Here is a 27684-nt window from a genome sequence, read left to right as displayed (position 1 = left end):
AAGCATGTGTTCACCAGCTATTGCCAATGACAAAGGAGGTTATGGATAGGCAGAATGAGAGTTTTGATGGAATGACTCATTTGGAAGGGCCAGAGATGGGGAAGAAAAGAGTTCTCTGCTGGGGGAAAGGTTCTTTGCATGGGCTGACTGAGCCTGTCAGTTTCTTAGGAGAACTTCCATGTCATCATTGGGGTTTTTTAAAAATCTCTTGCCATATATCCCAGAAAGCCTCCAGTTATCAGCTGGGCAGGGCTAGCTCTAATAAAGTGACTCCGCTTGTCTAAAAGTAAAATGTATTCTTTACCAATAGTATATTTAGTGTAATTTTTATTTACAGAATTGCAAAATACATCACATTTAGTGCAAATGCAACTAATGATATTAAGATTTATATACTGCTTTGTAAACTTTCCATCTCTTTGTATAATAAAGCTATCCAATTAAATTAGAGTTACTTGCATGTCTTCCATGATCATTACCAGAAATGGCAAATTGTTAAATCTGCATTTGGGGGCTAAGCATTGTTGAAGTTCCCATCAGTGGCTATGGTGAATAAACAATTTTATCCTTCAGTTGATTGTAAAAAGATTAAACGTATCTGAGGTATAAGAAACTGTATATAAAATGCTTACTGGTGATATAGTAAACAGATCAAATTTTTCAACTTACTTGCCTTACTGGCATTACCCCATAGGCACTTCTCTTCTACATTTTCAATTCATGATCAGAATTATTCTGTAATAAGGCATATTCCATGCACGTTATTTAGAGAAAGGCAAATAAAGGAGACTAAAAAACATGGAATCTGTGTGCATGTGTATAAATCAACCATAGTGTGTCTACCTTAGCACATCTATGACACACCAGCCATAACCAAGAAAACTTGCTTCCAACCTCAACGATTTTCATCAGCTGTATCTTCATTAAAAAGTACTGTCTTTGTTTTCAGGCATCAGTTACTCTATACGAAATAAGACTTTCTGCTCTCTTTTCAAAAATATATCCAAATCTCGTCTCTCTCTCTTTATATATACACAAGTTGATCTAACAGCTAAAAAAACAAAACAAATCCTCTGAATAATCTCCATTTAAAAGCACAACCACCAAGTGAGACATTTTCTCAAAAGGACGACCAGTCTTTTGTCACAGTACACTTTTCATGTTATTTGTTGGCATCACAGACAGGCATATCCTTGAAAGTTAAGTTCTCACAGCAACTAAGGGGAACTTTGCTTTTTTGCTTTTATAGATTTTTACATTTTACAATGCAGATGGGGGGGCAAATATTACATGTGTGAAAGGTTGTATGTATGAACTTCATAACACAGCTTTATTGAACAGAAAACAAACAAACATGCAGGACCAGAAAACAGCATATTTGCTCTTTCTTTGTGACTGGGAATGTTATATTATGTATTCCAATTTACTTTAATAAATATTACGCAGTGTTAACTTCTTGCAGCTTCAGGAAATCAGATTGCAAGAAAGCAAGGCCATCACACACAACCTGGGCAAGACACTTCTCTAGCTTTTTCGGGTGCTCACACCTTCTTGTTCACGTACTCTACCTATTTAGAAATTCTGGATCATGTTCAATAACTAAATTTCTGTAGCACATTTTACACAACTAAAAAATACAATAGAAATATAAAGATATCTGGGGGAGGGGAAAATAAAGCTTTTCACACTTACTCCATCAGAACCCTGAAGATCTTCATAGGAGCAAGACCATAGAAAAGGCAGTCATAAGGATCTCGACAACCCTCTCATTATTAAGAGATGTCTTACATAACAATATGATTTATCATAGAAACCAGCAGCAATGAACTATGATTATACAAAGCAAACAAAAAATCCCCCCGAAAGACACAGAGTTTACTGAAAACCTGAAGGGAAAAAAGTTACAACACACAGGTTTTTGTGTATATAAAGCACATACAGTATGTTATATGTGCATTTGTCCTTTGTGCTTTTTTTAGACATACACAAAATGGAAGCTGTGCAAGTGTCTTATGATGAAGATCCACAGTAAACAAAAGCTTTTCAAATTATTCAAAAGTTAAAGCAATAAACCAAGTTGGTGACCCAAAAGTTGTATTTTTCTTCTCTAAAGCAAGCAAATAAAGTAGAGCCACATACATGTATCAACACATGTATTTTGTGTTTTGTTTATAATTACACACCAATTCAGCAAGTTGAGCTAGCAAAAGACAGTGAATGATCAGCGTCATGGCATTGCAGTATTTCTTCAGTTGAGTACAGAATCCAGGACTTGGGTCATAAGACTGTAGATCCTACGTTCCAGCTTGGAGCATTCATTTTGGTTCATTTCTCCATGTGGAATGTTCACACAGCCTTGTTCCAATCACTGGGGATGGAGGAGGGAGGGGAATGGATGAAAGCTTCAGTTCTGATTACCACCAACAAAGCTAAGACGGTGCTATGAAACATGAAAATATGGAAAGCACAATAATGTCTTTATTATATATTCCCCATTCATGGTTTCATTTGACAGTTCAGAAGGAAGAGAGTCTGTTGAGTATTATATAACAATAAGTGACACCCACAGAAAAGACAGAAGGGGGGCCATAATTTGAGGGCTTAATAATGAAAGCACCACCTGCCATTTTATTTATTGTTCCTTCGGCATTTACTAGCAGACAGATTGCCAGCAAGGTTACGTTACCCATTCCTACTGTTTCCTAGCTACATGATTTCTTAACTGATCATTCTAGGCAGCTGAAGAAACCTACTGCACAGCCTTATAAGGGGCAAAAACAAATATGTGCACCTAATGTTTCTTTTATATGAAACACAAGGAATCAAACTATACCAAACTTCAGATATGCTTCAAGGCAGCAACATTGCAATTTCAGTTTTCACAGTATCTCAGTGACAAAAACAATCCCCCCAAAGTATAATGTTGATTCTCAAATTTTACCCTGCAACAAATAAACATCTTCCTTGCCTCCCAACACAGGAAGATTTCAAACTTACTGCACCATTTTAAAATTAAGCTCCAAATAACATTGTATTCCCAGAATCTCAGTATCTCTTAATTATGCAACGGCTGTCTCTAATGGCAATAATGTTGCAGCAAATGTTAATATTGACTTAACATACTGCATTACCTGTTAACACTAGAACAAAATAGGCTTTCCTGACGTTTTCTCTTGCACATACGATGTGAACCGCTTCAAGAATTTTGGGTACTCTCGCTTTGCTACTGCCCGTAACACAGAAGCTGGTGCCCAACCTCCAGGGTTCACTACAAATAAAGATGAGAGTGATGTATACACTGAAAAGTGACATCGCATATATTAAAATGCAACTAGAACAATACACCAGTTTTTATGCAGAACACATGATTTTATTAAGAAGGCCTGCTTTTCATCAGTTTGCCTCAGTCTTTGGGCATATCTGAATACTGCACTGGAACTTATAGGCACAGAGGTTGAGAGCAGCAATTAACAAAAACAACAACCCAGCAAAGTTTTCTTCTGACACCTGATGAAAGCGGCAGATGTCTTAGTCCCTGGTTGGGATTGCACAGAACTGCGTCCAAATGTAGAGTTTATTAGCTATGTGAAGCAAAGATTTCCCTTGCATAGGGTTGATCCACTCTGTCTTGTGTACTCTGTGGGGGGCGGGGGGAATCTAAGGAAGCAACAATGTGGGGTTTCAGGGGTCCTTGAGCAAAAACTACCCTTGATGCCTGAGCAGCTTCACCTTCAGGTGGTGCAGGACCAGAAGAAAGTGCTTTTGTGGCCTTAGCCAAAAGGGCACGAAAATATTATAAGAAGAAAAGTCAGTCTTGAGATGTGGATCCTCCTCCAGCAATTACTCATCTTCCCACACTTCAGATTCAGTGGACACTTCAGACCTGATCAGAGAGCCCTTGAATGGCTAAAACGTGTGTGTGTGTGAGTGAGTGAGAGAGAGAGAGAAAGAGAGAGAAATAGCACGAAATTATGTGAGTGTGTGCTGCATACATTCATGTGAGAGTATGTGTCCTGTATGTATGTGTGGTTTGTGTAGGGAGCTGGACATATATTTGCAGCTAGATGAGGTGTGGAAGTGAGAGCTGGACCATCAAGAAGGCTGATCGCCGAAGAATGGATGCTTTTGAATTATGGTGCTGAAGGAGACTCTTGAGAGTCCCATGGACTGCAAGAAGATCAAACCTATCCATTCTTAAGGAAATCAGCCCTGAGTGCTCACTGGAAGGACAGATCCTGAAGCTGAGGCTCCAATACTTTGGCCACCTCATGAGAAGAGAAGACTCCCTGGAAAAGACCCTGATGTTGGGAAAGATGGAGGGCACAAGAAGAAGAGGACGACAGAGGACAAGATGGTTGGGCAGTGTTCTCGAAGCTACCAGCATGAGTTTGACCAAACTGCGGGAGGCAGTGGAAGACAGGAGTGCCTGGCGTGCTCTGGTCCATGGGGTCACGAAGAGTCGGACACGCAGGTGGTTGTCACCAATGGAAGCAAAGGAAGTGAAAAAACTTAATATGGAATCCAAATGGCCAAAATACTGGGAAATTATAGAACAAGAGGGGGGAAAGGTGAAACTACAGAGTTACGAGAAATTGAAGACCAAAGTAAGAGATTGGCTTCACTATTACCAGATAAATGAAGTATTCAAACAGGACAGGAAAATTGGCTTCCAGGTGGAAAGATCAAAATTAGAAACAGAATTGTTAGAACCCAATACTAAGAACTTGTCAAGAATGTACAACTTGCTGTTGAAATGGAATACACAGGATGAAACGGTTAAATCAGCTATGATTAAATGGGCACAAGATATTGGTCATGACATTATGTTCGCTGATTGGGAACAGTTATGGACCACCGGTATAAAGTTTACGGCATGTAATGCCTTAAGAGAGAATATTATGAAAATGATTTATAGGTGGTACATGACCCCAGTCAAGCTTGCAAAAATCTATCATTTGCCCAATAATAAATGCTGGAAATGTAATGAAACTGAAGGTACTTTATAGATAGATAGATAGATAGATAGATAGATAGATAGATAGATAGATTCTTTATTGTCATTACACACGTGCAACATTGCACAAGTGCAACGAAATTGGATGCCATCCCTTAAAAACAACAAAAGCAAAACAACAACAACAACCAACAAACCACATTCCAGCCACACCCACACCCATCAATCTCCCAGGTCACACTATCGAGTTACAGCATTCAAAAGGGCCACAGCTCTCGGGTAAAAACTGTTTTTCAGTCTATTTGTCCTTGACTTGATGTTTCTATATCTCCTGCCAGAAGGCAGTAGTGCAAACAGACTGTATCCCGGGTGAGATGAATCCTGCAGGATGTTGTTTGCTTTCCTAAGACAACGGGAACCGTACAATTCTTCCAAAGATGGGAGAGGTTGACCAATAATCCTTTGTGCTGTGGTTATGACCTTCTGGAGCACCTTCCTCTCCCTAGCTGTACAACTGGAGAACCAAGCACAAATACAGTATGTAAGAATGCTCTCTATGGAGCCTCGGTAGAAGGACACCAGCAGTCTCTCACTCAGATTGTTCTTCTTTAAAAGTCTGAGGAAATAAATTCTCTGCTGGGCCTTCTTCACCAGAGCAGTGGTATTTGCGCTCCAAGTCATGCCCTGATCGATAGTTACTCCCAAAAACCTGAATTCCGCCACCCTCTCCACCCGTTCCCCATTGATATGCAAGGGCTGAATGTCCGCCTTTTTTTTCCTGTAATCCACCACTAATTCCTTGGTCTTAGCCGTATTAAGAGCCAGATTGTTCTCTCCACACCAAACACAGAGCCGCTCCACCTCGTCCCGATAGGCGGACTCATCCCCTCCTGAAATGAGCCCTACCACCGTAGTGTCATCAGCAAACTTGATGATTTTGTTGCTGGAATAGGTGGCTGTACAGTCATACGTATAGAGAGCATAGAGCAGGGGACTCAACACACAACCCTGTGGTGAGCCGGTGTTAAGGCTAAGGGCTGTGGACATATGTGACCCTACTCTAACCCTCTGAGAACGTTCTGACAAAAAATCCAAAACCCAGAGACAGGTGGAGTTGGAGAGTCCAATCGCCTCTAGCTTGGACACCAGTCTATGGGGGAGGATAGTGTTAAAAGCTGAGCTAAAGTCCACAAACAGCAGCCTCACATAACTCCCCGGCTGCTCCAGATGGGACAGAGCAGCATGGAGAGTGGTGGTGATAGCGTCCTCTGTGGATCTATTTGCCCTGTATGCAAACTGGTAGTTGTCAAAAGTTGATGGAAGACAGGAAATAATATGACGGCGCATCAGTTTCTCAAAACACTTCATGATGATTGGAGTCAGTGCAACTGGTCTGTAGTCGTTCAAACTACTGATTGTGGATTTTTTAGGCAGAGGGACAATAGTTGACGACTTCAGGCAGGGTGGGACAATAGACTGGTGTAAGGACTTGTTGAAGATCTTAGTAAAGACCCTCGCCAGCTGATCCGCACAGCCCTTCAACACCTTTCCAGTGATGCCATCAGGTCCAGCCGCCTTCCTCGGATTCACCATCCTCAATACCTTTCTCACCTCATGCTCCTCTACCGTGAATGAGGGGCCCCTATGGGCTGGTGGCTGTAATACCGGCGTCTCAGGTGGCTCCTTCTCGAAGCGAGCAAAGAAGAGGTTAAGCTCCTCCGCCAGCAAAGGGTCACCGTCGACAGCACCAAGGTTAGGTTTGTAGTTGGTAATGTGCTGAATCCCCTGCCACATCTGTCTTGTGTTGTTGCTCCTTAAATTGTCCTCAATCCTCAGCCTATAATCCCGTTTTGCCTGTCGAATACCCCTCTTCAAGTTTGCTCTTGCCACACTGTAAAGCTGCACCTCGCCTGACCTGAAAGCCCTGTTCCTTTCCCGCAACAGGCCCTGGACCTCTCTATTCATCCAGGGTTTCTGATTGGGATAAAACCGGATGGATTTGTTTACTGTGACAGTGTCTGTGCAGTGATTGATATAGCACAGAACTGCCGCCGTGTGCTCCTCCAGGTCTGAACGATCGAAAATATCCCAATTAGTTCTCTCAAAACAGTCCTGCAGCTGGTGAATAGCACCTTCAGGCCAGATTTTAACAGATTTTAATATTGTGGGAGCCCGTTTCCTGAGTGGGATATATGCTGGTACCAGGAACAAAGACATATGGTCGGACTGGCCCAAGTGTGGCAGCTGTAAAGCCCTATAGCCGTGATTTACATTCGAATAAACTTTATCTAGTGTCTTGTCCCCTCTTGTGGGACATTTCACATGCTGATAGAGCGTTGGGAGCACTGTTTTAAGTTCTACATGGTTGAAGTCTCCCGCAATGATGTGCACAGCTTCAGGATACTTGTCTTGCTGGCTGCTGATAAGGCTCTGCAGGCATCCCAAAGCCAAGTTGGCATTGGCATCTGGTGGCACATACACACCAGTTAACATAACAGCTGTAAACTCCCTAGGGAGATAGGCTGGTCTACATTTAACAGCCACATATTCCAAATCCGGTGAACAGTGACTGCCCACAGTCTTAGAATTATTGGACCAGCATTTGTTCACATATACGCACAGCCCCCCTCCTCTGGTTTTTCCGAAGTCCATGCCTCGGTCATGACGATGTACCACCCAGCCTTCCAACTGAATATCACCTTTGGTGGACGTGCCCAAGGATTAAGGTCTTCTGGGAAATGATTTATAATGAAATTAAGAAGGTGCTTAAGTGTACCTTTTATAAGAAACCAGAGGCTTTTCTCCTGGGCATGGTAGGCCAACTGGTGTCAAAGAAAGATAGGATGTTTTTTATGTATGCTACAACAGCAGCAAGAGTTCTCCTAGCAAAGTATTGGAAGACACAAGAACTACCCACGCTGGAAGAGTGGCAGACGAAGGTGATTGACTATATGGGACTGGCTGAGATGACGGGCAGAATCCGGGACCAAGGGAAAGAGATGGTGGAAGAAGATTGGAAGAAATTTAAATTCTATCTTAAGAACTGTTGTAAAATTATTGAGTGTTAAAATGTCATGGGTAAGGTAAAGCAGATTTGCAGCGATAAATGATTGGGTAAGAGAAAAAGGTTAAAGAAAGGGAATTATAAGTAATTTAGATCAGGGGTTGCTGAAAAAGTTTAAAACAGGGATGCAGAAAAGGGAGGCATGGGGAAGTCGTCGAAATTGGGTATAAGGAAAAAAGGTTATGAAATTATACATGTTTATATGTTTGTTTGTTTTTGTATTGTCATTTGTAATGTGTTATAATATATGTTGGAAAATCAATAAAAATTTTATATTAAAAAAAACCGAAGAGTCGGACACGACTAAACGACTAAACAACAACAAGAGATGAAGTGTAACTGGTGACCACAATTCATTACATGTGTTCGGAGGTCCAAAAAGGTTCATGATCCCTGGCTGCAGCATAAGAAGCAATATCAATGTATGAACAAAATATTGCATGGTGGAGCAAAGGCAACTATGTACAAATATAAAAGCAGCAAAAAATTAAAAAAACCTAGACAGAAATACATGTATCATTTTTTGTAAATTTAAAGTATAGTATTTATAGGGAAAAGAGGTTAAATATATGTATGACATTTGGTAGCGACTAGGCTATGAAACCTAAGAGCTACTTCATCCATTGCACCCAAGATATTAAGTGCAAAAAAAGTGAAGTGTAAATGCATCGAACGGATACACACCTATCAGAGAGAAGGTCTGAATGTGGCTTCACTGTTCATTGTCTGAAACCTAGTCTTGTTGATATGTGAAGTGGACAGAAGGCATTTAGTCAAGTGTACTTACTGGTCCTCAATGGGTGGGTTGAAACCCACTAGTGGATGGTGGCCTGATCCAAGGCGGGTTGCAACAGGATCACTACCACCATGCAAATATAAGGTAAAAGATTAATGGCCTCCAAATGCATGTGAGTCCTATGTCTGAAAAGGTTGAAAATACCTGTTCTAGTGTCTCGCCTGCCTGCCTTATCTCAAAATAAGGAAATTTAAAATTTCAGTACCACTTGGATTTAACTTCAGTTTCAACTAGGGTTGCCATACATCTGGGAAAATCCGGATCGATGGCAGCCCATGACGGCAGTGCCTTTTTTGCCGATTTCCCATAAAAATAGCTCAAAAATGGCATGGTTGTTCAACAACTTTTGGCAAAACTAAGAAAAGCTCATGCCCCCAAAGCGCTCAACCCTAGTTTCAACAGGTACAGATAGGTAGCCGTGTTGGTCTGCCATAGTCAAAACAAAAAAATTTTTCCTTCCAGTAGCACCTTAAAGACCAACTAAGTTAGTTCTTGGTATGAGCTTTCGTGTGCATGCACACTTCTTCTGAAGAAGTGCTACTGGAAGGAAATTTTTTTTTTGTTTTGACTAGTTTCAACAGTCCTTAAAAAAAACCTTTGACTAGATTGGCTCAAAGTTGCCTCATTTATATAAACGAAATAGCGTTCCTATTTTTAAGTTCCCAGTTTATTATATAGTGCCTACAACTAGGTGCTTTATTAAGAAAAGGAGTGGGGCTTTTGCATAAACTCAGTTTGCAACGAAATGTGTAGACATGCCTTACCATTTGCTACATAGGTAATCTTGCATAGGATGTTGTCTCTGCTTATCTCCTTGTTCCCTTCTGGTGGGCTTACCAGCGTCTGACATATCATAGCAACATTTATTTTGGCACGAACACATCGATTGTTCAACTGTCAAGAAATACAAACATTTAAGACTGTTATATTGCTAAAATACGAATTAGGATGAAATATTACAACAAACACAGTCCCTCCATTTTCACTACAATTCATGCAGTCTGCATTTTTAATTATCCTTTCTCTTAGCTCCCTTTTGCCCATACACTGTTAAAAAGAAAGCATTCTATGGTAATCTGGAGAGAAGTCTGATTACATGGTTAAAGCAAGAAACACCCTCAGAACTGGAATATACACTTACAGGAGCACTATCATGTTCCACAGAGAAGTTGCAGACAATCCATGTTTCACTGTCATTTTCATTGAAAGCTGGTATTTTTCTAATAGCAGACAAATACAGCACATCACGTTGAGAAGCAGGCCACACTCTCTAGAAGAAAAGAAAATTGTAAGCATATTTATAGTACTTCAGAGCACTTAAATCACTCCACACACATTACCTTATTGCAATCTTACAACAACCCTATAACAATTCTCAGAGCGGTAAGCTGTCTTAGCCTGTTTCAGCAAACACAACTAACATTTATTTATTATGACATGAGCTTTGATAGGTCTGATTTACACATCATGGGTTAGGTTATGACAAATGTTCAAGCTCCTTTGTTTCTTTCTCCCTGTTTTGCAATCGTAATGAGCTAAGCCATAGCTTGGCTTAACATGATGGGAACATTTTGAGCTTTGGGAGAGTGTTGGGGGCACCAGTCACAAAATAGCTACCATGGGAGTGTGTGGTGGTCAGCTATGTCCTGATCATCGAGATCACATAATACTGATCACACACACACATGCAGAGCAAGTGTTAAATTGAAGACTTGCAAAGCTTGTGCTCTATCACTGGACTATTGTCTCTCTCCCAAGTATGACACACCATTATTGAAGATCAAAAGGAAAACAGATTTAAATACCTAACAAACCAAAAGTTTTATGAGCAAGGTTATTATAATTATTATTATTTAATGTATCTTGCCTTTCTCCCAAGGCAGCTCGCAACATTTAAAAACATCATTATAAAATGTGAAATAATAAAAACAAGCTAGTTAAAAATAGTTAAGATACATCAAAACATGTTTAGTTCCAGCATTCAAATACACTTTGCCCTGACAGCAGTCCAGTGGTCAGCAGTGTTTGCACCTTAGTTTTCAAAGGCCTGTCTGAATACCAAGGGCTTATCCTACTGGGAGCCAATCTAACCATTCTTGGGAGGGAATTCCACAATATGGCAGCAGCTGCTGGAAAAAAGGTTCTCTCTTGTGTCTAATGCTGAAGGGACTGAGAGAAGTTGCTCAGCCAAGGATCTTAACATCTGAGCAGGTTTGCACTGGGAGATATGAGCTTCCAGGTATCCTGGGCCCAAGCAATATAGAGCTGTATAGGGCATAACCATCACTTAGAATTGTGCCTGGAAATGAACCGGTAGCCAGTGAAGTTGCTTTATCAGGGAAGTAATACGTTAACTGGCCCCAGTCAGCAGTCTGGCCAGAGTATTTTGGACTAGTTGAAGCTTCTAAACACTTTTCAAAGGCAGCCACATGTACAGTGTGTTACAGTGGTCCAACTGGGATGTAACTAAGGCATGCGTGCATCACTGTGGCAAGACCTGACATTTCAATAAACGGGTACAGCTGGCACATGGACACACTCATCCTGTCCAGTTCCCAGCATAAATCATCCACCAAAGTGACCAAAGCTGTCTCCTTTCTATAATGAGGCCTAAAGCCTGACTGTAATGGAGCTAGAGAAGCTGAGAGGCTGCCACATGCTCTAACACCTTGCCAAGGAATGCAAGACTGGTGACTGGTTGACAATTATACCGTGGGATTCAGAGAGAGTTGTTGGTATTTTTTTGAAAAAGAAGAGGTCTAACCAATGCCTCTTTCAGGCATGGTGGGGCGCTGTCTTGATTTAAACAGGCATTCATTCCCCGCCCTTATCCACACCACCAGTCCCCCTCACAACTTCTTTTATAAGCCAGGACAGGCAAGGGTCAGAAACACATGCGATAGGCCTCACCTCTCCACAACTTCAGGTTCTGCAAGTTGAAAGGTGTCCATTGTGACTGGACAAATGGGGGCCAAAGAAAGGGAATAAAAAAATATATGTCCTTGCCACTAAAGAGCAACAGCAGACATAGAATTTTTCGCTGTCTGATCCGGCCTGCTATGAAGAGTTTGGCAATGCTTCAATAGGCTAAACCACACCAGAAGGGATTGAATTATTTTTTTTAATAGCTAGACTGCTTGTTTCCTTTCTTTATAGCGTACATCATTCTTCATAGCATACATGGTATTGTACAGTCCTATGAAAAAGCTACCGTGTATAAATGCAAAGACTTAAGCCTTACCTTATGCGTCTGGTAGATTATGATGGCATTATCTGCTAAAGTTTCTACTACATGGAAATTCTCAATGGTTGCTGGAAAGGAAGGAAAATTATAATCAAAACAAACAATTAAACAAACAGCTAAGATTTCTGTACGCTATCCAGATCAACAGACGCAACTAGCAGGGTGACTTACTTTCCCAGTCATTACGAACATCAACATTCCAGAAGTAGTGGCAGACCTCATGCCCTGTGACGCCTTTGACTGCATGTGTGGCCTTCAAAGGATCGAGAACAATGCCATTTTCTTCCACTTCCCTCCTGTACACCTTTGAATAAATGTAAAATGTCTGAGAACATTTGCTTGGTTTCATCCTGGAAACTAAAGGCAGTGATATGAATAATTTTATGTCCAGGAAGGGTCTGAATTATTTAAATATAAATATCCTGTAATGCTGCCTCTAAATATTAATGTTAAAAAAAGTAACCTGAAGCACAACACAGTGGAGCCTTCTAACCTGGGACCCTCCAGATGTTTTAGACTATATCAGTCCTAGCCAGCACAGCTGTGGAGAGGCAGAACACCAAAAAGAATCAGCAGGATGCCTGTGCTCAAATCCAAACCCTGCTTTCAAATTAGCAGGCAGCCTAAGGCATGTTAGCAAACAGGAAGGCAGTAAGACATACACAAGAGTACTGGGATCCGGCATTATTTGGAATATTCAGTTGAAAATAAGGACTTTGATTACATGTATGGGGGGAGGGAATCCAAATGAGGAATGAAATGGTGGTAAGTAGACAATTTTCTCAAAAAGCAACAAAACTTGTAACCTGTCATTTGCAGAAATATCCAGTTCACATGCCGTTTGCTGTTAAGGAACTGTACCAACTGTAGCCATCTTATAACGTTATCTTTACTTAATTTTTTTTTCTATACTGCCCTTTGATACAAGAAAAATTTCAATCTAGTGCAATAAAACAAATGTTAGTTTACATCTCCAAAATATAAAGCTTTGCAATGTTCCACAAACCTTCATTTCACCTTCTTCAACCACCAGCTGCCAATTAGCATCTCCCCCCACATCCTGTAATGAATAGGTCATGTGGTTCTGCACCATTTCTTCCACCTTCCGGAAAAAAAGAAGAAAAAGAAAAAGCACATTTATGAAAAAATATCAGTCACTGTGTGGATTTGCGGGGGGTACTCAATGAGGCATCAATAGCTGAACGTCTGAAAGAGATGGATTTGGACCAAGGAATTTCTGAAAGCAAGCAAGCACAAGCCACAAAGGATTCAGAAAAAGGTGGATCTCCTTCCAAAAATAAGATATGAAGATTTATTTATATCTCAATGTTTCACCTAATGATCTTAGAGTGGGTTACACTTGGGTAAGATACAATGCAGTAACAGAACAGAAGCAAGCAACACAAATGTAAATTTAAAAAAAAAAACCATTACCAGCTATCTCCCTTAATCTGAAATGTATAAAATCACCACTGTTAAGGAAAGGCACATTAACCACCTCCCAGTGTCTATACCTGTCTAATCTCAGAGGGGAGGGCATTCCAGAACTGGGGTGTCACTACTGAGAAGGCCCTGCTACAGATACCAGCCAACCAGACCTCCACCAGTGATAGGGCTTCTGATAAGGCTTCCCTGACAGATTTGAATAAACAGGCTGACTAGTATTGGGATGGACACTCTTTCAGGTAGTTGGGGCCCAAGGCATCCAGGTTTTTATATGTCAAAGTCAACACCTTAAATTGGGTTCAGTGAGATAAAGGCATCAAATGCAGGTGCTTTAGAATTGTTGCTCACAGGCCACATCAATACCTGTGCAGCCGCAGTCCCTGGAGCATCTTAGACAGCCCCAGACAGAGCACAGTGAATTTCTATCTCATACTTCTTGCTCTCTCTTTTAGAGTGCCCTGTTTCATACATAAAGCTAACTTGTTGTCCCCCAGATTTATGAAAACTAGATTCTGTAAGCCAACAACAAACAATTGTTTCAGATTCTAGTCAGCTGGCAGTAAATAAGCTAAGCCACTGGGTCTGGATGATCAAACAAAGCATTATTTGCAAACCAAGCCAGTCAGTAGTAATGACTCGTAGTCAGGGAGGTTCTCAGCCAGCCCAGTTTGTGTGCGGTGTGTGCCCAACTTCCGGCACAACCATGAAAACTCAATTTTGAAGCCCCTATAAATTATGCAGGTTGAACAAATATGAATTATGAAAGTTGATTTCCTTTTTCATGCATAATTCGTTCGCAATGTTTACTATTTTGCAATTTTTTTATTTTTATTTTTGCTGGGCAAGAAGTCGTGCAGAATACTAAATCCCTTTCTACAAATACCATCACTCTGGTTTGTGAGATCCTTTGCAGGCATCTTCCACATGATTTCAAATATATCCTTGTAGCTGTAAGGGTTAAACATTTTTTTTAAACAATCAGCCAAGATTCCTGTGAATTACGTGCCTTTTCTGGGCTCATCCAGAATCACAAAAAAGGACACAGCATTGTCCATAGCAGCATTCAAAACTCTTTAGCGCCCTGGTCAGTAAACCATTTATTCCATTACTTAACCATCACATATCTTTAGCCTGATTTGGGGAAGATGTAGTTTGCTTCATCAGGCAGAAGTAAAATAAATAAAGGAAGGAAGGAAGGAAGGAAGGAAGGAAGGAAGGAAGGAAGGAAGGAAGGAAGGGGGCCACCCACTTCCTAGAGATCTTTTCACTCCTGCCTTTGTCACCAGACAGAGAAGTATCACAACCAGTGACTGCATGATGACTGCAATAAATTTATGTATATTACTTGTCTATATAGTGACAGCTATATAGTGACAACCAAACTTCCATGATACTCTTTCTGGAATGTCAATCTAGTCTTGAAAGCAGATACTAGTCTACTTCTAATTTTTATCCTTTGCTGCATAGCACCTACCTAGAAATTTAGAGGTCACATTCACCAGTTATGTCAAGTGTGACAGCAATAATTCTAGAGACACAGTAAGTAAGAAACAAAGGTAGCTCTGCCTATTGAAACAGCCATCAAATTCCAACAATTTATTATTATGTGCAACAGACCAAGCAGAATGACTTTTCCTTACCACTGCACACTTCAAATGTCCCTCTCAAACTAGTGCATGTTTGTGTGAAGATATCACTACATCACACCGCTTTGAGATATTTTCAATATATTAAGCAGTATAAAATTTAAATAATCTAATCCAGGGGTCTGCAACCTTTAAGACAAAAAGAGCCACTTGGACCCGTTTCCGAAAAAAAAACTGGGAGCCGCAAAACTCGTCATTATAAAAATAACTTTTTTGTCACTTTTTTAATTATTTATTTGTTTGACCCCTCAGAATTACTCCTCCTCATAGAAATAAACGTTAAATTAACAAGTTACCTTTTTGTGTGTGTGTGTTCTTCACTCCCCTTCAGAACAGTGACCAGTGTACATGCCCCCTTTCAATGCAGTGACCAGCGTACATGCCCCTTACAATGTAGTGGGCAGGCAGGCGGGCGGGCGGGAAGGCGACGTCGGGACGTGCATGACTAATGCACGCACCGCCCCCATGTGACATCACAGCCAGTACAGCGCCCGCCACAGTGGGGAGTGTCGGGGCGCACAATGCGCCTCCTCCCCTCGCTAGTATCTGCCCCGGAGCCGCGGCAAAGGTGTAAAAGAGCCACATCCGGCTCCGGAGCCGCGGGTTGCAGACCCCTGATCTAATCTAATAACCATGTAGCTTACACATTGCATTAACATCTAGAAACTGAAGATGACAGACAAGATAAAGCAGCCAACTCCCAAAATGACAAAGTCTGAAAACAAGGTTCACAGAGCGAAGTATGTGCATTTTTTCAGTCCAATTTAACAGTATGTAAGCAATGTGATCCTCCATTCACACACGTAACAGATATTCTGGATCAGTGTTTCTCAAACACTAGTTTGGGCCACTTTGTGATGGGTTTCAGTGTCTAGTGCCTCTGGCTGTATAAGCAGAAGTCCAATGGATAGCACCATTTTAGTCTACACAGAACACCCAAAATACTTTGCATAGGCATTGGCCTAAGAAGGTACATCATCAACACTTAACAGAGATTTGGTTTGGTTTCCCATATGGCTTGGTTTCTAATATGGAACATGAGGTGCATAATTCTCAACTGAATTCTAACTACAAACCAACAGGCTATCTAAAAAGAACAGTGAAAGATCTTCAGACTTTTACTAGAACCACTACATATAATTTAATAAACATTTTACAGCCATATTCCTTTCTAACTGATGGGAGAAGTCTTCTGCAATTTGGAGCACCTAAAGAAAACTCATTTGCAAGGAAAAAAGCAAGGTTGGACAAGACAGAGGAAGTCAGTGTCTTTGAGCCTGCTACAAATATAGTTTGTGTTGATATCCCATTTTAAAATCAACTGACCACTAGTATATCTCCAACATGAGGTACTACTTAAGAGATTGAAAATATTCAGTATTGAGATGTTTCCAAACAAGGGAGATGATACTAACTGCAGGCCTCCCATGGTAAATTTCATTAGGACAGTTTAGGCTTAAGTTTAACTAAGTTTACAAATTTAACAATTAGGATTTTCTGAGCACAGATGCTTGGGAAAAGTGGTGCTGCTTAACTTACAAGTACTGAATTGTTGCAAATGGAGAATTTAAATACATTTGGGAACATCTTTGGTTTATATACAACAGCCACTATTTTGAAACCAAATTCCTCTGCATCCTACACAGACCAGGTGTCCTGCTGCTTTTATGGTAAGTTATTCATATCCAGAAAGCAGGATATGAAAAAGCTAACATGTTTAATTTATGTTCCATAAATTAATACTGCTTCGTTTTCCAGAAGAGGATTTTGGCATGGAGTGCTAAGTGTAGAAACAATGAAACGATATAAAGTTTTGGAATATGCACTTCCTTTTTATGGGTTCATTTGCAACTTGTTTAAAACAAGTACAAATGGGCAATATAACAGGGGATACAGAGGCAATAAAGAAGATGAAATACAGCATAAAGATATGTAAAGCCACTCTGTGTAATCATACAGTACCTGGGAGCTGAATCTGTGAACATCATCAGAGGCACTGACTAGATCAATGGAAGACATGGAGGAAGAGCGACTATAGGGCTAACAGGGACAGACAAAGAAAAAACCAAGTAATCAGAACAAAAGCACAACAGAGCATTCAGTACCAACTTCCAAGCACAGGATAATGAAGAAAAGGAGGAACAAAAGCATCGTAAGCAGGGAGTACAGCAGCAAATGCTGACTTCATGCACCTATTATGTATTATGCTCCCAACACTGCCCTGTACATAATTCTCTCTCCCTGATGCTAAATGATGATGGTTAGATTTGATGCACAATAAATTTTCACTGGCTCAAAATGCACCATCATCAACAGGGTGCAAAATAAGGGCTTGTGGAAATCTGAAAAAAAGAAACTTTCTCCCCAAGTTGTGAATTTTTAAAGCTTAATTTCCAAGCACAAAAGTTTAACAGAAGTGTTTCAAGGTCAAGCCAGCTTCCTTCCCTAAAGTTAAAAGCAATTTCAAGGACCTATTAGGAACAGCAATGGATTACATCACAAGCCATTAATTCTAGTTACATTGGAATACAACAAAATGATTTCCCATCAAGGAGAGCCCAGGAAACATCTTACCTTTGGGACAAATCTGTGAGTCCCCACACCAGAAAATGCATCACCAGGTGGCAATGATGATGGCCAGTGTAATCTGACCTTTTCACTCTGGGACTAAAATAACAAGGTATAATTATTAGTTTGTCATTTTGGACGTATCGTGAACAATTACCACATAAATGCTAAAAATAATTATCTATCTATGGCAGGCACGACATGGCACTCCAGCCCGTAAGTTAAGAATGCAAAGCCTTAAAGAGAATGGCCGTGCTGCAAACAGACAGCAATTGTCTCTTGTCTGTAATATTAACAAAACAGAAAAGTTACAATGCAGGGAGCTTAGCAAACTGACCTAAGTTCACTCTGCTCATAATAAAAGTATTGCAGCACATTCACATGTATAGCACTCTGCCAAGCTACAGCAGAATACTACTCTGAATATTTGCACTGAACACATATTTTTACATAATAAAGTGAGGTTCTAAAATAAATGAACTGAAATGTTATATTGGCTGCATGAACCCACAGACAAGGTTATACTTCTGACAAGAGCTTAATATGTGATCTTAAAGGGGCTTAATTAAACTCCACTGTGGCATACATGCTCTTCACTTAATTAGATAAACATCCATTACCTGTTCTTCGATTTTGTCTTGCCTATCAAGAGCAGCTTCTACAGCATCAAAGAATTCTTCTTCATTAATCAGACTGTTGGGACCTTCCTATAACAAACACGAGTAAAGGTCGATAGCAGGTACAAAATGACATTTTTTAATAAACCAAATGCACTCCAAGTTCTTCATCAAGGGGAAAGTATTTCATTAAAAATGCTTATGTAAAAAGCTGTTTAGACAATTCAAAATAAAAATAAAACAATTGTGTCAACTTTCTACAGATCTGTTTAAATATTAAGCATATAAGGTAATGATATATAGTATAGACCTTTTACGTATTTATAATAAGGTGGTGAGAACATGGGATTCTATTACTGTCTTCCCATATTAAGGTAGTAGTTCAAGCTGCTTGTTAAGCAAGAGAACTACCATACAGGGATCACAAGACTAGATATAGGTGAGCACTGGCAATCACAATTTTAAGAGGACACAGACCTAAGAGTAAAGGACAAGGAACAGTAAACATCAAGGATACTGGAAGGGAGAAGATGCCACTAAGCAAGCAAATATCAAATGCAAACTGGTGGCAATGTGTTAGAAATTCTGAAGTCCAGAACTTTTGTTTCTCAGCTGGTATTATTTGATATCAATTCACGCTGTGCATCTTGTACTGACAAGTGTCACAGAAGTTAATGCTAAAATCTCCACTACTGAAATAAATGGTTCTTAAAGAGCTCAACCTTGACTGCATTGCACCAAGGGCACTTTGAGGGGCCATATCTCATTTCTGAGCAATGTCCTACTCCTACAAAGGTTTGGAGTGTCTGTATCTGCTGCAGTCTCTGCTACCATCTTTATTCACATAACTGCTGGAGAACAAAGTTCATAAGCAGCATGTAGCAGTTGGGCTAGTTTTGCATCTCTTACTCCCCATGCATTTTTATACAATATATGTCTGGCATTACCCACACTCTGGAGTTTGACACACACATTTCTCAGTCGTCTTTCTTACACAGCAGCATAAGGAACTGAAGGAGTTGCAGTACCAAGAGCAAATGTGAATAATGCTTAATGGAAAGTTGGGCTGTTCATAAGAGTACATTTCCTAAGTAATGAGAACAGAATCCTGATTTAAGATGGACAATCCTAAGCTCTCTTACTATTCTAGCTAAGGGTTTATATGCAAGATTTTAGTTGTAAAAACCTTCACACTATAACAAAGGTTCTTCAAACTCTCTGGAGTCGACTTCTTAGTCGTATTTGTTATCACCACATGACTGGGAAGTACTTGGTTCATCTGCATAGTATAAATGAATAATTACAATGCTTTCAACCACTGCCACTTCTTTCAAACAAGCTTTATAGCATATACATGCTGACTGTAAAGTCTGATAAAATGGACAGGTGGGGTCTTTTGCATTCCACATTCTTTCAAACTGGGTCCATAATCTGGAAAAGCTACAAATGTTTCAGTCTCCTTATATTTAATGAGACTTAGCATGAGAAATAGAACAATGGATTGCATTGGGGATACGCCCTTTATGATTATTCACCGATTAAAAAGTAAGGGAAAGGTTTTAGCAAGAAGTGTATTTAAGCTACTGTGCTTTCAAATCTACTAAGACACAACCCTTTCTTGATGTGCAGGAAGTCTGCACTGAAACCTTGCTTCCAGGTATTCATGGTCCAGGGTAAATATTGAAAAAAATAAATTTGAACTTCATTGCCTGGTACTCTTAAGATTTCCCTCAGGACTACCTTATGCTTATGACCAAGGGACAGAGCTACAGCGTAACACCAGTTCCTACCTCATAATCTGGCCCACCGAAATGAGACTTTTTTTTAAGTTCTGTCATAGCATTTTTGTAGGCTTCTTCTATTCTCCTCCTTTTTTCAATTTCCTGTAAGAATACACACAAGGGCAAAAGTTTATTTCTAATCTCATATTGGAACAAGAATTGAACACTGTGATAGCATCTTCACAAAATTGCTATATTGCATCACAAGCTGCAGAGGGATAACAAACTGTTGGGTTATTGCAAATGATAAGAGGAGGAGACAACAAAAAAAGTTCTCAAGATGAAAGCTATTGGAGCAACTGGAATTTTAGCCTTTAACTAAAATATAGCAATTGAAAACAAAACAGATTTTGAGAGGCTACGTTCAGCTTGATCAACTTCCACCCGGAAACCTATGTCTCCACTGTGGAAGGATGTGTGGATCCAGAATTGGCCTCCACAGACACTTACAGACTCATTAATAACTGTGTTTATGGAAGACAATCTTACTTGGCTACGAGTAATCGCCAAAGAAGAAGATTCTCACCCCAGGACACAGAGTTAAAACATACTGCGGAATTATGTAGCACTACTCACAAACAAGCAATATGGCTAACACAGGGCATGAGGAAAATTAGCACATATATATATATATATATATATATGTAAAAGCTTAATCCTGTTTAAAGCTTCTTAAACACCAAATTGTAAGAAGCACACTTCAAACATACAACACTAACAGATTGCAATCAGGTCTGCGGATGGAGAAGCAACAAGCAACATGTGATATTTGCTAAATAACATGGCTACAACAGATGCAAGTGCTGGCATTTTAAACCATTTTGTCGAAAACAACCTTAAGGTACATAACTGCATGTAAACACAAGTTACCACCCTTAATTTACCTGAAGCCAAAGCCACGCCATTTAACCCTCCAAAAGGCAGTGAAATCTTACCTTATCCAATCTTTTCTGCCAGCTTTCTTCACGTTTTACCATTAGCTCAATGCAATGGGAAAGCGTAGCAAGGATTCCAGCAGTCGTTGCCTTGAAAGTTATAGCTTCCCCTTTAAAGTCAATGCCATTTATTCCTTTGGGCGTTACATGTGGAAACACTAAAACAAACAGATTAGAGATTTATCAGTACAAACCGTGCTTTGCTCAAATGCATGTTACCTCATAAAGCATTTACTGCATGCTTGGCTTGTGCGCAGTTTAAACCATTAGAGTTCACCTATTTGGAAAGCACAGAGGAAACTCAACAGGAGAAATGTCCTTCTTCAGCTACATCTTTAGTGTACTGTATTCTCTCAGTTCTTCTGTGCCGTATAGCAGCATTGAAAGGGAAAAAAGCCATGTGGGTGGCAGAAGTGGTAATACTCTTGTAACAATACCACCAATTTGACAGCTCGATTAAAACAGAACTACCTTAAAGCCTAGCAGATGTAGCATTTAAAAACCAATAATTAACGTGCGCTCGAATCTTGTCGTGAACTGTGAAAAATGCCCTCAGAAAAAGTGTTCAGGTTTCTAATGATGTCCTCTGAAGTGGAAGGACACTTTCTGAATATACCTCAACAAATGAATTCTCCTTAGTTACAGTGATTTCGAATACCGCATCAGCCATCTGTTGCTAAGCTTGTTTAAATAAAAAAAAGTGATCTATTTAAAAGTATACAAGAGAGAATGTTATAAAAATACATCAACATATATTAACAGCGGCAAAACATATTGTTCAATCATGTGTTGACACACTAAGACTGGAGCTGGCTGCTTGCTAGGAGCCTGCATTTAGGAATGGCATGGTCCAATATATGGCATAGAGCATCTACCACATCCAAATCAGATGTACAATCTAAATCAGTAATCTAACTGGTAACTGAAACTAGCCCCTTTCAGGGCTGGAGTTCAGCATTTAAAAGAGTTGCGCCAAAGGCTTCACATACATTTGCAGTGATTACCAGAGCTACTTGCTTGTTGCCAGCATTATCAGAAACAGTGGGGAGGCGGGGAGTGGAGGCTGAAAGATAAGGTCATCTAGCAAGTTTATGGCTGAGACAAGGTCTGGAGCAGAGATTTTTCCAGCCCATGCTCTAAGAGCTATCATAGGGTGGACTGCTAATGGCAGCTTATGAAATTTAGTGGATAGACCTTGGGTCAAAAGAATCTGCTCCGATAAAAGCTGACGCATTAAGCCTTTCCCCTGCCCAGGGATCAAGGTAACATTCCAGACTTGCCATTACTTGACAAAGAGAAGTGGTGGCATTGACAATTTCAGCTCAGTCTGTTCTATTCAAGGAATGTACATGAAACAGCCAAAATGTCCGCTCCCCTACTGTCGCTTTTGGAGTCATCTTAAGTAATCAAAACCATTTTAAAAATGAAAAGAGATACAAAAAAAGCATAATCTTTCAGAGGATGCTGCTTCAAGTCCTCTTGCAGCTTATATTTTTTCAGACACATTACTGAAAGTTTTTGCGTTATACAAGAGGCTTAAATAAGTATTAGCAACCAGAAAATAAATAAATAAATAAATAAATAAATAAATAAAATAATAATAATAATAATAATAATAATAATAATAATAATAATAAAGCTATAGAAAGTGCCACACAAGAAGAATCAAGACGACTAGGCACAGAATGGTCGTGTCTTCATAATCACTCAATCTTCCAAAGCTAGAGTGAAGGATAGCAGTTCACAAACCTCATCATTCCAACCCCCCCTCCCCCACTAGTCAAGTACACTTCTACAGCTCTGGATATATTTTTTTAAAATGGGAAAGAGATTAAAAATTAGTCATTACTCTGTTTTTTTATTTATCTATTTAATTATGTGTACACAGAAGTAATATTAGTTTTTTCTGTGACCATATGCTGGTAAACTTTGTCCTGGGTCACAAGATCCCTTTGTGCCCACATACAGAATGGGTTCCCTGCCCTTTGGTATATCTCCTGTTTAGCTGGGATTCCTGTATTGCAGGGGATTGGACTAGATGACCCTCTGGTCCCCTTCCAACTCTACAGTTCTGGGATTCTATGTGAAGTTGCCTCTGAAAAACCACTGAACAGGGAAGCCATGGCAAAGTGGCAGCTCTATGGTAACATTCTGCATCAAAGTCTTCATATGAAGATCCATGAAGGGCAGGCATGTTTTGGGACTACAACTCCCATCATCCCTAGCTAACAGGACCAGGATGATGGGAGTTGTAGTCCCAAAACATTTGGAGGGCTGAGTTTGCCTATGCCTGATGAAGAGGGACTCCAGAGAAATTGCTCTCTTTATCATGGCCCATTCTTTCTTCATAGACAGCACTTAAAAATTCAGCCGCTATTAAAGTAATTTGATCATCGCTGTCTGCCAGCAGAGACTTAGTGGTTTTAATGGTAGGTGATGTTGCTGTGTTGTATCATATTATTTATGTACATTGATTTATTTTTTGGAGTTAAGAATAGGACTGGGATAAATTGTGTTCGCTGATCCCATATTTTATACAGTCTGTATATGATGTTTGTTTGTTAATGTGAGGTGTGATATGCCTAATAAAGGATTTTGAATTGAATTGAATTGAAATTGCTCTCCAGGTATAAATTTAGAAAACCTGTTTTCAGCTTGGCTCCAGTGAAAACCTACAGCCCAACACCTGGTTGGCCTCCAATCCCATAATCACAGACTACTGGAATGCTGGCTTGGTCTGATGGAAATTAAAGCCCATCAGCATCTGAAGGGCCACACTTCCCTCTACTGTACAATTCCGTGAGCAGCCTAGCTCTTGCCCCTCTTTTAGAACAGAACACAGTAGCTCAGTTGGTTAGAGCATGGTGCTGATAATGCCAAGGTTGTGGGTTTGATTCCCGCATGGGACAGCTGCATGTTTCTGCATTACAGGGGGGTTGGATCCTCAGGGTCCCTTCCAACCCTACAATTATAGGATTCTATACATGTTTGCATAAATTCTCATCATCTTGCGGTGGAAGTAGTAAGATAAAGGTTTCTATGTCTTTTCAGGCAAGGAAACACAACCAAGTACAAGATCAATAGTCAGAAAGAAAGCAAACTAACCCCCCCCCCCAAACACGTGGCTGAGTGGTTTAAAATACCTGTGTCATATTTCATGACAAGATGTACATGTAGTTTACAATGCTAATGAAAAGAAAAAAGGAGAGTTCAAAGTGACAGCTGAAGATGCCCACCTAAACATAATTGTGCACAATCAACTGGGATGAGGCAGCTTTTATTTAAATCTGATCACATGGGAATTAGTCACTATCTATTTTCAAATTAAAGAGATTCAGCCAATGGGGAGGTATTTCAAGTTAGAAATAAAACTTTGTGATTGTTAACTAGTTTTATAGAGAAGATCCTTTTCCCGCAGTTCTGTAGAAGGCTAACCTAGGAGATGCAATAATTCTCAGAGGCTGAAGGTTGGTTAAACTACAAATCAGTACATATAATTTATTAGTGAAACACATACTTTATTACCAGAGCACATTTATTGAAACCCTGAAGAATTTTTGAACTCTGTAGCGGCAATATATGCCAACTTACCTGGGTGTAAGTGCCAGTGAACTTACTAAGATTTACTTCTAAGAAGACATGCATAGGTTTCCATTGTAAGTCTCTGAAGAACAGTTATTTTGTGGCTAATTAGCTTCAGGATCACTGTTCTTACATCTTTAGAACATTTTGACAACCATACATTTAAGCGTACTCACATTTTTCCTTACTTCCATTACTATTGTGCAAAAAATCCCCATCAGAGCGTGTTGTAGGGAAATCATCTTCATCATCTTCTACCACTACAACAAAGAGAAGCATTGATTACTACTGGGCCTTGGAGGAAACTGAAAGAGCAGTAGAAAAATAATTTGCCAGTGCAGTCGTATCTGGAGAGTCAACAAGACATACTCTACTACTACTCTTACGTGTGTGTAATTTCAGTGTATAATTTCAGTGTACACTGCAACATGGTCATAAATTATTATTTTTTTATCATGTACAAGCAACAGGAAGTTAAGGCTAGCAGGGATCCAAATGCTGGGGGTAGTGGTGGTTCAGCCACGCTGAGGGCTATTCTGACACATCTGTTCAGCAAAACAATTGAGGTGATATTTCATCATGTGCTCTGTGACATCACTCAAAGTAACTTTGTAGCTTTGGATTCTTGATGGAAACAAAAGAACCCTTGGCTACCCTCGCTGCTACATTTCTATTAAATTTTCCTGTGAAATATGAAAACACAGAGTGAACATTTGGCCAGGTACAGCAAAATGTGCATCAAAGCAAGTAGTGACATTTCCTTCCAACTTGAGACATTTTAGCACTGCTTTCACTAAAGCGGCATCTAATCCACACTTACTGGCAGCCCTGTTTAGGGAAGCTTTTCATGTTTAACAGACTATTGTATTTTAATATTTTGTTGGAAGCCACCCAGAGTGGCTGGGGAAACTCAGCCAGATGGGCGGGGTATAAACAATAAATTATTATTATTACTACTACTACTACCACTTTGGAGCAAGCCTGCCCGACAAAGGGTCTCACTTCAGAGCAGCAATGCACAAGTTTCTGCTTTCGTGAATATGACTGTATTAGCATTTTACTGCAGGGTTACTTCTGAATGTAACCCTATTATGATGGAATGTGAATAGTCACAGGGAACTTGTATTACATCAGTGTAGGAAGGCCTTACATCCTGCACCAGTAACCCAAGTCCATTGTGTATGTGCACTTAGCATAAATGCTCATCTACAAATGACTCTGCGGTAACCCTATGCATCCCATGTACGACTGGTAAAGTGAAAGAGCAATTATTAAAAACACACATATCAACAGCATTAGTGGGAAGAGGAAGAGAAGATGGGGATCTGAAGAGAGCAGAAGGAAGTGTATGGGAAGCAAGTATACAATTATCTCTAATGAAGGAGGTTGGGCAGTGCTGTGCTAGACAGCTGAAAGACTTGTCAATTTTTTTAAACAAAAGTTACAAATATGACAGTTTGTAACGCTTGTTACTTTCCTATCAGACCCTAGAATGTGATGTCTTTTGTTTAAATAACTAACTTAAGCTGAATACCTTTATCTCTCTGAAGTTCATCCTTGGAGACAGCGTCAGCACAGGCATCAAAGTATTTCTGTAGCGTATCAACCTGTCTACACAATATGTCTCTGAAGGTTTCCATTTCAGCAAGCTTCTCACGCAAACTGTGGCCCTTCTGAAAACCCAGAAGTTAAAACCATTCAGCTGTTATTTATTTTTATTTACTATATTACTTTCTATATCAAAAGAAATACCAAGGCAGTTCACAAGGCAATAATGTAACAACAAAAAAAATCAATAAAAAGTTAAGTAGACAAAAATACATCATTATGAGGTTATCACAGGAGATGCATGCAACTTGGGGTATGGATGAGGAATCATTTGTAAGACCTTTGCGTTCTTTGTCACTAACCTTGAATGAGGAGGTCGATGTTGCCGAATACCCACTCGCTCCAGACACAAGGGATACCATAGAGCCATGGCGCCGTAAGCTCGTCTCTGATCCATAGCCAGATTCAGTCTGAAGAAAGAGGAACACATACATTAATTATGAAATGTAAAGAGGCAAATCCCCATCAAAGAGATTTTTCAAAAATGATATTCTTTAAACAGGATAGTGCTTAGAGAAATGCAGCCAAGTTAATATATATTACTTCAACTTCAAGCATGCAAGACTTGATTTGGTGTAGTAGAAAAAGGAGAGCCGAAGAGGACGGAAGATTGGAGGTGATCCAGTATATGTATCAATATGATGTGCCAAGACCTCATGTAAATTCAACACAAGAGTAAGCGTATTTCATTGGAGCAGCCTATTAAGAAGTCTTCTGTTCCCTACCTGTATCTTGTGGATCCCCAGGATTTTAACTAGTCACTGTCATTAAGAGTTTGCCAGAAGTCAAGAGTATGCATACATGTATTAACCCTCCCTGACCTTCCAAAACAGTAAAATACTCAATACACAAATAGTAAAATACATTAAAATACATATTAAAGAAACAAGAGTTCACAGATAAAAATGCCTACAACAGATGAAGTTTAGCAGGGAAGAACCTGCCAGAATGAAAATGTCTTTGTCAGCATGAGAGACAGCCAGAGAAGGGATTATTTGCTTTACAAAGACAGGGCAGAGTATTGCTACAGTCACTGAGAAGGCCTTAACTCTTGTGGACATCAATCATGCTCCCACCCTTGACTTTGATTTGTGTCCAGAAGCAAATTAGAAGTTAATGCAGACACTGTAGGATAAGAGTAACATGATCCCATGGGTGTGTGCCCAATAACACCCTTGCTGCTGCATTATGAACCAAATGCAGCTTCCCAAAACTTTTCAGCGATAACCCAGTGCAGAGTGCACTGCAGTAATTCATTCTTGATGTGCAACTGAGGTGTGTGTCATTGGAGTCAGGTTTTGCTAATTGTACTTAAGACTTACAATATGTGCACTCCTTGTACAATTTTATCTGCTACAACAACTACGGACAAGAGAGTAATGTGCAGTGTCAACATCTGCATATTTTGAGACTATTAATGACAATTACAAAAACAATTATTTT

General features: G+C 39.9%; 1 protein-coding gene across 2 annotated transcripts in view; it reads right to left on the bottom strand.

The window, feature by feature from the left end:
• Positions 1 to 202: 202 nt before the first annotated feature.
• CERT1 (ceramide transporter 1) overlaps positions 203 to 27684 on the bottom strand; it is a 54435-nt gene continuing 26953 nt past the window's right edge. Inside the window, exons 4-18 of one of the 2 annotated variants that reach the window (XM_053409274.1) lie at positions 26544 to 26651; positions 26168 to 26306; positions 24810 to 24893; positions 21052 to 21209; positions 20126 to 20218; positions 18339 to 18425; positions 17725 to 17817; positions 17113 to 17190; positions 13065 to 13160; positions 12230 to 12362; positions 12056 to 12126; positions 9956 to 10084; positions 9579 to 9708; positions 3132 to 3268; positions 203 to 2368 (exon numbers count right to left, since the gene is read on the bottom strand). In XM_053409274.1, coding sequence (XP_053265249.1) covers positions 3141 to 3268; positions 9579 to 9708; positions 9956 to 10084; positions 12056 to 12126; positions 12230 to 12362; positions 13065 to 13160; positions 17113 to 17190; positions 17725 to 17817; positions 18339 to 18425; positions 20126 to 20218; positions 21052 to 21209; positions 24810 to 24893; positions 26168 to 26306; positions 26544 to 26651 — 1527 coding nt within the window. In that variant the 3' untranslated portion in view covers positions 203 to 2368; positions 3132 to 3140. Of the gene's footprint in view, positions 2441 to 3131; positions 3269 to 9578; positions 9709 to 9955; positions 10085 to 12055; positions 12127 to 12229; positions 12363 to 13064; positions 13161 to 17112; positions 17191 to 17724; positions 17818 to 18338; positions 18426 to 20125; positions 20219 to 21051; positions 21210 to 24809; positions 24894 to 26167; positions 26307 to 26543; positions 26652 to 27684 lie in introns of both variants that reach the window. The other variant, XM_053409273.1, reaches the window with a different exon arrangement.

This window comes from Podarcis raffonei, chromosome 11 (genome assembly GCF_027172205.1).
Source record: "Podarcis raffonei isolate rPodRaf1 chromosome 11, rPodRaf1.pri, whole genome shotgun sequence".
Taxonomy (NCBI): Eukaryota; Metazoa; Chordata; class Lepidosauria; order Squamata; family Lacertidae; genus Podarcis; species Podarcis raffonei.
The sequence above is the reverse complement of the archived record's forward strand: the minus strand, read 5'-3'. Positions and strand labels throughout refer to the sequence as shown.